The sequence below is a fragment of the Montipora capricornis genome, chromosome 8 (assembly GCF_036669925.1).
Source record: "Montipora capricornis isolate CH-2021 chromosome 8, ASM3666992v2, whole genome shotgun sequence".
Taxonomy (NCBI): domain Eukaryota; kingdom Metazoa; phylum Cnidaria; class Anthozoa; order Scleractinia; family Acroporidae; genus Montipora; species Montipora capricornis.
The window spans coordinates 584,086-595,715 of record NC_090890.1 but is presented as its reverse complement, the minus strand read 5'-3'; the positions used below and the strand labels follow the sequence as shown (position 1 = coordinate 595,715).

The window sequence follows — 11,630 nt, the reverse complement described above, 5'->3', positions numbered from 1 at the left end:
CATCTGGTGTTAGACAGAGCAAAATACTCTGGGTTTAGACAGAGTAAAATACCAAGTATGGCCGGTTTAGGGGTGAAAGGGTTAAAGTGCGATCATTACTTTGACTTTCTTTCTTCATTTGAACCAAAACAAAAGTGACTAATCATCACCTCCACCATTGCTATACAATGGCTTTGGCTTTTAGAACAAAGTATCAAAGTTGAAGCTGGTGGCTCAAGGAGTAAACTTTGCAAAAACGTTAGGTTAAAAATACTTTTATGGTATTTGAGTATTATTGTAGAACAAATTTGCATAATATCGTTTAAGTCATTAAATCAATGAGAATCCAAATATGAGGATGCAGTTTGCTCAGGAGGGGTCTTTTTTTTTTAAACAACCCTTAAAGGTAACAGAATCTTGTTTTCTGGATGTAGGCTAAAGAAATCTGACCCCTTAGGGGAACCAGTTCTACGTAAATTGACAAATGACTGGCATTTTATAATTCATAACACTTAGGTAAAAGCTACTTGCTTGCTTACCAAATTTTTCTACAGTTCCATTCATTTTTCAGATTGATAGCCTTAAATGTACTGCAGCAACTCTGCCCGCTGTTTGGTCTCAGTATCATAAGTACCTCCTTGGGGTAGTTTGTTCACTTCACCACCATTGTTTAACCCTATCCAGGGACTAAAGCAAAGATGGAAATTGATTACAGCTTAAATAAATTGGACCACTTTCCACTTTTTTTTACTTCTTACACTTACTGCATTCAACTTTAACTTATTCATCCTTTGAAATGGTAGGAATGCTTACTATTATTTACAGCAATTGCTAAAAAATTCATTGCATCTAATGTTGAAATATTTTTTACATATGAGTCTTAAGTATTTATGAGTCAATGAGTCATGAGTCAATGAGTTAGTGCAGTTACCCTAACCCATAAAATGAAAGCTAAAATTTCATAGAGTGCTTAGGCCTAATCACTGAAACGAGGGCTTAGGCTTGATCAATAAATTATTGCTATATTGACTGTGAGTCTCATTGACTCATGACTCATGCCTCATTGACTAATTGACTCATAAATCATGGGACCTCTTTACATATGGAAAGGTAACAGGAGTTATTTCTGTGAAGTCTTATCCAGAAAACTGCAACATGGGATTATGTCCCTTTCAAATGTAGCTTTGTATGCTTTTGCTCAATGTCTTTGAACGATTATTACGGAAATATGAAGTTATGGTTTTTCTAAAAGTTAAATCTAATGCAAGGGTATCAAAATTATTGAAGCAGCTGTGTTGCAACCAGAGTCCGCAAAGAGAGATTAGATAATTTGTTGTACTGGAAGTACTTAATAGGCCAGCGTGAAATTTGTGAAGAGTTTTGGAGGGTGGCTCTGAATCACCTTCAACAAGTTTTCTAAACTTTGAAAATACCTAATTTTATATCCTCCTGCTGTTTTATTGCTGGAAGATAAAATCAATTCCTGATTAAGTATTTTTGTTGTCACATTAACCCACTACAATGTGGTGAAAGCGTATTATTAGCTGTAGTAATATTTTGCTACAGTAAAATTCTCCCTGCTGGTAAGCTGGACTTTTGAATCAAATATTGTTGTTTTGGCTATTCAGAGTTAACCTAATCTATGTTTATTTCTATAATTTGGAGGAAAGCAAACAATTGGCATTTTGCCACGCCCAGATTAGTCTCCTTTAGGGGTCACAAAAAGCTTGAGCCACGCCCAGATGGTCTCCTTTAGGGGTTAAATTCAAAATTTCCGACGAGCATCCCCGTCTGTTCCATATGGGAGTCCCCCCCCCCCCCCCGGGCTTCTAGTGTACCCAATATGAGGTGCTATGACATGTCAAGTATGATTTTGGTTATTATTACTGCTAAATTCACTTTAAACTTTATTTTTGAACGACTGAAATACATTTATGACTTTTCCCTTCGGTCTTAATAAATTTTCCTCTAGGGACCTCTTGAATGGCAATTTTAACAACTTAATTTTGAAAAAAAATGCGAAAATCTTAACATTTTCTGTTAGATGCGGGACCCCGGGGAAACAGTGTGTAACTATTTAGTTGGAAGAGAAACCATTTGGAAATTTAGTGGCATCTTTTTGTTCCACTTTTTAAAAGATAAACGCATGAATTGAAATCAAGATGGTAATCCATTAGCTGGTAAGCTCCACAAACGAATTTCCACTCGAACACTAGCCTGAACCGAGACTCGCGTTGACCTTGAAATTTTAAAAGAAATTTCCCTCGTAGCCCTGTTGGCTTAAAAGAGAATCTCGCTGGCATAGAAACGCACTATGCAGTCAACATTCGTCCGTTTTACTGGCCTGAAAAAGGGTCTTTTTCGTCGACGAAGATCTAATAAAATTGATCTAATAAATGGCAGCCATGTTTGATTTGAGGTATTGAAGTCACATGACAAGGCTTCGACCAATCAGACATTTTTCGCCAGTGAAGGTGGGAAGCTGTTGCTGTAACCACGCATGCGCCAATTCCACAACTTAAAAGCACTATCGCAAAAGTTTGCTTCCCTCGCAGACCTTCGTTTGGCTCCCTACACAAGCAAAGATTGCTTGACGAGCTAAAAGAATGTCCTGCGAAGAAGCTTTTAGTCAATAGTTTAGTATATTTTTCCAGAAGATATATAATCTCACATTGTTTTAACGAATAGACCTTTTTCGCTTGTACATTTTGTTTTCCCAATACAGATCATGTGATTATACTCAGGAGGTTTGGTCCTTTGTTTTGTTCATTAAAGGAGTGCATGCAAACATGAATATGTCCCCATGCACCCCGTTTAATGAACAAAGTAAAGGACCAAACCTCCTGAGTATTATCACATGATCTGTATTAGGAAAACAAAATGTACAAGCGAAAAAGGTCTATTCTATTTTTCTTGGGCACTTGTAGGAAATATTCGACATTCAGGGTGGACAGTTTAAGGAAAACCAACACTATTCTGTGGAGGAAAAATTAGGAAATGGATCATTTGGAGTTTGCTACAAAGCAACTTCGAAGTGCCGTTCAACTGTCACCTTTTGCATTAAAATGGTAAGCCGGCCAAATGATGTCTTAAACTTCAGCTTTAGAATGTTGCGATGGTAATATTCGTTTGTGTACCAAATTTAAATGCTTTTTCAATGAAGAAGTTTACTGTAAGTCGGCTTGAAAAGAGTAAGGAGTGCTAGTATTGAGTTTACAAGGCGTCATCAAACACCTCGTAGATGGACTGTCAAGGGCGTTCGAAGATGGGTGTTTATCCATTGAATGTCCGGCGGTACGCCTTGCTGCTGAGGCCTAACAAGGCTGAAACACTTGACTTTCGCTGCCAATGCTCAGGTCATAAAATTGTGCGGAGCGACGATGTGATGCAAAAGTTTAATGTTTCACTTTCTCACTGACGCGGCATCACAGTTTCTTTAGAAACTAAGCTTTCATTCGGAAGGGAGAAACGCATGCCCCATGAGTGTTTCATGACCGAGTCAAAAGGATGCGTGGGTAGATTCCTGATGTGACGCAATAAACTGATTTACTTGGTATTATGAATCCCGCCCCAGCACAAAACCAAGGGAGAGGTCCTGGGGAAGGAGATTGAAACCATGCATGCCAGGTAGCTTGTGACGTCAAATCAGAAATCGACCCCTGCCCCTTGTGACTCGGTCAAGAAACAAGTTATGTGTTTAGTTTAGTTTTTTTTAAAGTGCCCCTAACCCTTCAACTTTTTTTTTTGGGTAGATTTTCATATCTTTCAAGAACGCATTTTCGGAAAAATGTTTTAAGAATATTGAATCCTGATGATTTTTACGAGCGCTTGAAGTTAGTAAAGTTTTTAATTTTTGCGAGCTACAAGCCCCGCTGGACAATTTATTGGATCGTGGGCTCATTAGCAACAGGCCAATGAGAAGCGTCCGATATTTGACACTTAGCTGTGACGTAAGAAAAGGACATTCCAACAACTCAAAGCTTGCACGATGTCGTTTTCTTACGTCACGCTCAATATATGGACACATTTGGCCGAGTGGGAGACTAATGCAAACGATAGGTAAAAAAACTTCACTTTTAGCGCTCGTAAAAAAATCAGGACTCAATATATTTTAAAAGGTTTTCTGAAAATGAGTTCTTGAAAGATATGAAAATCTATCCCCCCCCCTCCCCCCCAAAAAAAACAAATTGAACGGTTAGGGGCTTTATAAGTTTTGAAGCTTGCAAAAGACAAAGACGGTGTAAGGAGTTTCCAAAATTAACAAGGGTTAATTATTTAACAAAAACACACTTGTAGTAACGTGTTATTATAAATCAGTTCTATGTGCTGTTGTTGTTGCGAGAGGCTACAGCACGCTGATGATTTGTAATGGAAATAATAATAATAAGTGGAATCTAATTCGGTCTGTAATCATGCGAATGATTAACAAAATCCGCGACAGTCCAATTTGTTAATCAAGAGTATGATTACGGCCAGAATTGGACGACATGAAGTCCTGTTAGCAATTAATCATAAATATTACATTTTCCAGAGATCTTAGAAAGGACAAAAAGATGGTGAAAGGCGTAATTTTTCTTATGATTTTATGATTTTGTTTGAAATTTCGCTTGTCGAGACTTAGTTGTCGATCCTATGGTGATTATATTGAAGTTTGTGACTGGTTCATTTAAATGATTGGTATATCCACAGATAACCCAGGCTCACTGTGTGTGCCACATAGGTAAATATAGAGAACATATGAGGCGAAGTTTAGGTCTGGAAATTTGCAAGAAAATGGAAATAAAAATCGATGAAACTTTTCATGTGGTGAGCTGTTGTTGTCTTTAATACGTACACGAAGTTTCGGGGAAAATGGTCACCGTTCACCTTCCTTCGTAGTGACAAGGTAGGAGACGGAAGCCAGCGTCGGTACTCCGATCGACCCAAAACAAGCACGATTTTTTTCGGGAAAATCGAATCCAGTCGCTAAATATACACGCCAGGCTCGTGGAACATGAATTTCTCTAAACCATGAATCCACTGAAGCATCTCCAGGTAGCAAAGCGAAGCCACCAGACTCCGTAGAACTTGTAAGTTAACGTGCTAAAATGGTGGCCAGAAACCGTTGTCCTCGCAAAGTGTCCAATTCAATTGTTTTGGGTCGATTGGAGTCCCTACGCTGGCTTCCGTCTCCTACCTTGTCACTATACTATGAAAGAAGGTGAACGGGGACTATTTTTCCCGCAACTTCGTATATGTATTAACGACAACAACAGCTCACCACATGGTAAGTTTCATCGATTTTTATTTCCATTATCTTGCAAATTTCCAGACCTCAACTTCGCCTCATATGTTCTCTATATTTACCTATGTGGCACACACAGTGAGCCTGGGTTACCTGTGGTATATTTAACTGTCCGATTACATGATAAGAAGCCAATTAGTAGGAAATACGTGGCATTTTAAACCAATCACATTCAAGGAAAGTCTAATATCTGCAAGGAAGGAAGTAGCCTTACCTGAACCTCCTTTAATTTCTCTTGGCTTACTTTATTTAATCCTTAATTTTTTTTCTTTGCTTTCTCACTTCCATTTTAGTGTGAGTATAAAATGGAAGAAATTTTAGCCTTGTATCTGGCTAAAAAAGACAATGTCAAAGAGATTGTCGATTTCTACGGAGCAAAGCTTGTAGGTACAAACGCATACATATGTATGGAATTAATGACAGGTGAGAGAAAAAAAACAAGTTTACCAGTCCTTAAAAAGTAGAATCAAGCTGAGTTCGGTCAAGCAAGCATCCAATAAAATACATGGCATCAGTGGCGTCGGAATTTCTTACTCCGACGCCATCGTGGATGCTTGATTGACCGAGCTCAGCTTGATTCTCCCGATGGCCGCACACAGTCAGGAATTTGCATCACGAGTCCAAAAATATCAAACATGTTTGTTTTTATCCTCACGGCCTCGTGTGGCCAATTTCTCACCAAACGTTCCCTGCACACGTGAGGAAACAGCTGAGTAAACCGCCTTGCGAGGCAGTTTGCTCAGCTCTTTCCTCACTGTGTGAGACGGGCTTAGGGACCGTTCATTTTTTATGAGAGAGGGGGGGCTGGTGGGATTTATGGGGGGCACTAGAAAAAAAATGGCTTGAAAGGGGGGGGGAGGGCAGCCGAAAAATAAGATTAAAAATAGGATAAGAGATGTTAACAAATTGAAGAAAAATTGTGCTCTTTTATTTATACCAAACATGCCAAAACAGTTCCAGGGTAACAAGAAAACCTCTCAACAGCTTTTTTATTTTGACAGTGAACGTACCATAGTAACAGTCTTGAAAAGTAACAACTTTCTTTTCATTCATAAAAATGTTGTTGTCAAGCGCATTTAAAATTTAAGACCAATAATTTGAGTTCTGAATTGGAACTGACCTCGTTACCAGGGCTTTTCTCTGAGAAATTTAATGAAAGGGGCATGAAACTACTACGAAGTGTCTCCTTCCTCACTTTCGACGTTCTCTTCGATCTTGTCGTCGCTATGTTCCTCTTCTTCTTCCTCCTGTTCTTCTTCGTTGTCTTCCCCTTCTTCCTCTTCTTCCTCGGTTTCTTCTTCCTCTTTATTTGTGCCCCTGACGTTTGAGCTATAATCTTCAGGATGCAGGAAGCAATACATCCTGTTTCTTACTTCTGGCTTAAGGTTGGTTATCAGCCTGCTTCCTGCCGCGTTGCTGAAGTAGCTTGATTGCAGTAGGTGAGCGATGAATGCTGCATCTCGTTACGAGCAGTAACAAGGAGAGCTGAAATTGACTTTTCAATCTTTTGAGTGAGGATTTGTTAAAAGAAGCTCTCTAGCTTTCAGGTTTCTTTCGATAAATTACGTGAAATGTAACAAAACGAAATTTTAATGCAGTATCTTTTTTGATGCCGTATGGGGAGGGGGGGTCCTTCCAAAAAATTACTCTGATGAGGGGGGAGGGGGGGGGGGGGCTGGGGCATGCGAAAAAAAATCGGAAATGGGGGGGGGGGAAGGGTCATGCAATTTTCAAATTACACCCCTCCAAAACCCACCAGCTCCCCCTATCCCATAAAAAATGAACGGTCCCTTAAGTAAACCGACTGAGGTGGGAGAAAGACACTAGTTTTATGCCGAAAATACAAACGTGCTAAATGGACTACATGGACTACTTACAAGACACAAGTTGCTTGAGTACGACACGAGGACTACACGAGAGAACATTCCCGAGTCATTCCGACACAAGTAAAGCAATGCCAACACGATAACGAACTATGTAACCAACTCCTCATGGGAGTCCCTTCCTATGAGAATTGTCATTGTCATCATCATCGTCATCATTGGTATAATTGAACGAAATTTCCTTTTTCAGGAGGGACGTTGGAAGAACTCATTCAACGACAGAGAACTGAATTGCAGACTGGCACATGGCCAATTATTGCTGAGAAAACATGTATTGTCTTTGTGGGTGATATACTCAAAGGCTTAGAATTCCTAAATGGCATAGGGCTCGTGCATGGAGATATTAAAGGTAATTCATTCGCTCCAAATCATTTACAACTTTAAGGGGATTATTAGCTTGCAAATCATTTACGGCATCACAGTTTGGAGATCAGGAGACCTAAAATTAAAAAAAAAATGCCTTTATGTGCATGCGTTGTCCACAAAGGTGCAAAACAGGTCATTTCACGTCATTGACTGGAAAGTACGAACCGGCTGCGAAATGTACAAAATTGAAAAAGGTCAAGCAAAGCACGCAGCTCTGCTGTTTTTCAAAATGACATTTGCAAATTTGGAGTTATTTTTGTCCTCGTTGCTCTTAAAGTGCCCGTAACCTATTTTTTCTCACTTAGTCATCTGAATCTACACATATCTCATAGACGTTTCGCGAAAAAAAAATTGCGATTTTCTCATTACGCGATTTTGGCTCACCATTCGCCATAGTCTTCTATCGATTCTTCCCGGTCACAATACTGCTGTGACGTAGTTTAAGGAACACGTGACTTCAAGTGAAAAAGGAATATCGATATAAACAGTATAGTAAGGAATAATTCCCTTGAAAATGCCTAAAAGATTCGTAACCACTCGATGTAACAACACAGCTGATCCTAAAAAAAGGATAAGTATACGTAGGAATCCTTCGACTCGCAAAACGCAATACCTCAAGGAAAAATGGTTGCAGATTTTGTCTTTGTAAAAAGAAGCGCGGTAAAACTTCTTCACTGTGCTAGATTCACTTCAAAGAGTATGACTTTCAGTATTGTATGGACAGCAAAACGAAAAGATCGTTGAAGGCGGATGAGATTCGCTTACAGGAACAGACATAAGCGTTGACTTTAATTCCCTCGCGAGACCTTCCTTATCCTCTTGTTCATTTCTGTAAATTTGTAGCCATTCCTCGTCTGCTAATGGTTCTTCCACGTAGGGTTCCGCGTAGTTCTGGGTTTCAGTGCTAACGCTGGCTGACTCGTCGAGACCGGCTACTACTTGCCTCTAATTCTTTTTTTTAAATCGCCAGTTTATTCACTTCCAGAATCAGAGGCACTTTCCTGGATGAAAAATATAGGCATGATTGATTTAATTTATTACTGAAAAATACAAAAAAAGATCTCTGAGCGATACCATTGAGTGGATTAGTAAGAAAAGATAAGACCCATGTCAACAAGCATTCCTTAATCTACGTCACAGTGAGCCCGTGAGGTCCTGACCAGCGGAAGGGGTGTACCAAATAAAAGTACATGTACATGTAGGGTTGAAAAAATCTTAGAAAATTCGCCTCTCACTGGAATTGAAAAATTCTTTCGCCATAGTTCATTTTTTAAGTGGACTTTCAAATAGGAAAATAAAACTTTTTAGGTTATGGGCACTTTAAGCTGGCCGACATGTAGCTATACTCTCATTTAACATCTTTTTTTGTTGTTGTCTGCAGGAGACAATGTGCTCCTCGTCGAATCGCTCACCCACGTCAAGCTAGCGGACTTCGGATTGGCACGAAACATTCAGGTGAGCAAATGCGCACATACAGGCGGCGGAGGTATTATCAGATAATACCTTTTCCGCAGTGGCTTTATGCGCGGTGGCCGGGAAGAGTCTAAAACAGACTAAATGTCTGACAAGTTGATAAGCGTCAAGTTTCAACCGTAAAAAGATAAAAGAGCGTCAGCCCTTCGTCGGAGCGAATGTCGAAGGGCTAACGCTTGTCAACTTGTGGGATACCAAATTGAAATTCAATATACACGTATGTATAAAGTGTTGTTTATAAGAAGTCCTTGGCCTTTTTCTCGTAGGAACATGACATTGTACTAGGCTTCCAAGATGTCAGGAAGACTGGTTGCCTCCACATAGAGATGTTGAACGGCGAACGTTCGTCCCTTCGTGATGGTTTTGGTTTTGTAAGTGTTAACAGTCATTGCTGAATTTATAATAACACAGTTCGAAGTGTTCCAAAAGAATATCAACCACTGAGTTGTATTTTACCCCTTTTAGCAGCAACCTAGTACTAAATTAATGCCTTCTGCTGAAGAGAATGAAAACCCTTGGAGACAAGGCTACGTCCAGCAGAACTTAATTCACAATGTTGAGTGGCCCGTATCACGTGGCACAAAAGAGGCATCCAAAAACTGTCAATTTTTAAAATCAATGATTAAAGAGCTTTACAGTGATACATAGTTATCTGTGGATTGGAATTTAACCCTGATGGTTATAAGAATGACACATTTTCGGGTAGAACCCTCAAAAATAGAATGTAGAAAAATATGAAAATAGCTATCAGGGATGCTTTAGTTACAGCATTGTTAATTAAGGGACTAGTTATAAAACTTTAAAACCTTTAAAAGCGAGAACAATGTCGCAGTCGATGTTGAATTGACCATGACAGTGCACAATCTTTTGTTTTCGCTTCGCATGGGCGACCATGGGCTCGCAATTTAATTTGATTGGTTATCTTCTCGAAAAAAAGGTGTGTTTTGTGCACCGTCAGGGCCAAAAACACGGACAAAAACATGAAACAAAAAGACTTGTCGAGTTTCATAAACATTTCAATGCATTAACTGTGGTTTCAGAAATCTTCCAGAGAGTAATACATTCTTCTCTGTACTGTTAATATTTGACAGGGCTATGACCATCCTGAGGAACACATTCCTTCCCAAGCAAAGGATGAAACAAAGGAGCTCCTTAAGTTACTCCTTGATAGAAAACCCCTGCTTAGCGCATCAGAAATATTAGCGGAGCTCGATTCGCGCGCGGAACACCATGTTTAAGAAAATATGGTAACCCATCTTACAGCCAGTAAGAAAAAAACAGCCCGGGAGCTCCGCTTTTCTGCTTGGGTAAATCTATATACTGCGCGTTGCAACTGTTTTCAATAGCACTCTTTTCAATTGACGTCATGATGTAGCACCAAAAAGCATTATGGGATTAACATGCGAGGAAAGACAGACATTTTAGCAATGCTTTGCAATAATCTATTTTTATCAACTGGAAAATGCTGTAAGAAAAAAACAGGCACGCACAGCGTATATATGAATAGTGCTGTCGCCACAGAGTTACTCGTATGTTTATTTTTATTTTTTAAAGATGCTCGGCTGTTTTTAAAATACTCAATAGCCGTTTGGATCAATCGGATGAGTGAGTAAGTTATTATTCCTAGTAATTCACCCAACAAACCTAAAAGCCCGCGGAGGGAATAGAACGTGGCCCCAGGGAAATCGCGAAGTAAATAGATGAACAATGAAATGCAAATGAACATGAAGCATTATATAATCCACTAGTGGCGTTGCGTTTCTGATAGCCTTTGGAATGCAATCTTCAAATTCTTGTTTCTCTTGCGCTTTCGTCTTTGGCGACCTAAACTGTCGTTTTGGAGGCATTTTGTTCTCGGTTCGAGAGCCCTCAAAACACTAAACCGGAGCTTTTTTACGCTTACCGGCCAACGTGAATAAAATTCTTATACATCACTTAATTACATTTCTTCGATTCTCAGGTGAAAAGAGCTAGACCACCTTTCACGAAGGATTAGTTTCTTTTCCATCACGATTGGTTAAAACGGCTATTGAATATGGATGATTATTTTCAGCCATTTAAAACTACGCGTTGCACGTGTTTTATCAGATATGAAAAAAACTGAGGGCGAATGACACGTCTCTATAGAAAGTCTAACCTAGCAAACCATGACATGAAGACCTCCATTTTGAGTATTGAAAAAATGGAAACTTTGAGAGCAACGTCACTGTACGCAAAATAAATTGATTCAAAAACGTTTCATGGGAGTTTAGACATAAATTTGCGGCGGTCACATTAATGAGACTATAGTAAAATTTTTGTCTACGCGGAGCGGAATGTCCTGCGCTTGAAAAACAACAGCCAAACTTGACTGTGACTGCGAAAAAAGTGACAGTAATAACAATAATAATCGTCATCATTATCATCATCATCATCATCATCATAATAATAATAGTAATAATAATAATAACAACAACAAGAATTGGACTGTTCGCTATTCTTTGATTGCACCCACGTGATAAGACAGCCATGTTGGTGCCAAGACAATAGAAAAATATGGTAAAGACTTGTTTCCATATCTCAAAGTACCCTTGGACGTGAAGGGCCTGGAACAACAAAACCGAAACAACCCAAACCCATACAAAAATGCTAACCTTAGGCCTTAA

The 11,630-nt window shown here is 39.3% G+C and overlaps 1 protein-coding gene across 1 annotated transcript in view; it reads left to right on the top strand.

Moving 5' to 3' along the window:
- LOC138014609 (uncharacterized) overlaps window positions 1–11,214 on the top strand; it is a 16,305-nt gene extending 5,091 nt beyond the window's left edge. Inside the window, exons 2-7 of the mRNA XM_068861736.1 lie at window positions 2,907–3,047; window positions 5,557–5,686; window positions 7,337–7,495; window positions 8,894–8,967; window positions 9,252–9,356; window positions 10,077–11,214. Coding sequence (XP_068717837.1) covers window positions 2,907–3,047; window positions 5,557–5,686; window positions 7,337–7,495; window positions 8,894–8,967; window positions 9,252–9,356; window positions 10,077–10,223 — 756 coding nt within the window. The 3' untranslated portion in view covers window positions 10,224–11,214. The remainder of the gene's footprint in view (window positions 1–2,906; window positions 3,048–5,556; window positions 5,687–7,336; window positions 7,496–8,893; window positions 8,968–9,251; window positions 9,357–10,076) is intronic.
- The last annotated feature ends 416 nt before the right edge of the window (window positions 11,215–11,630 follow it).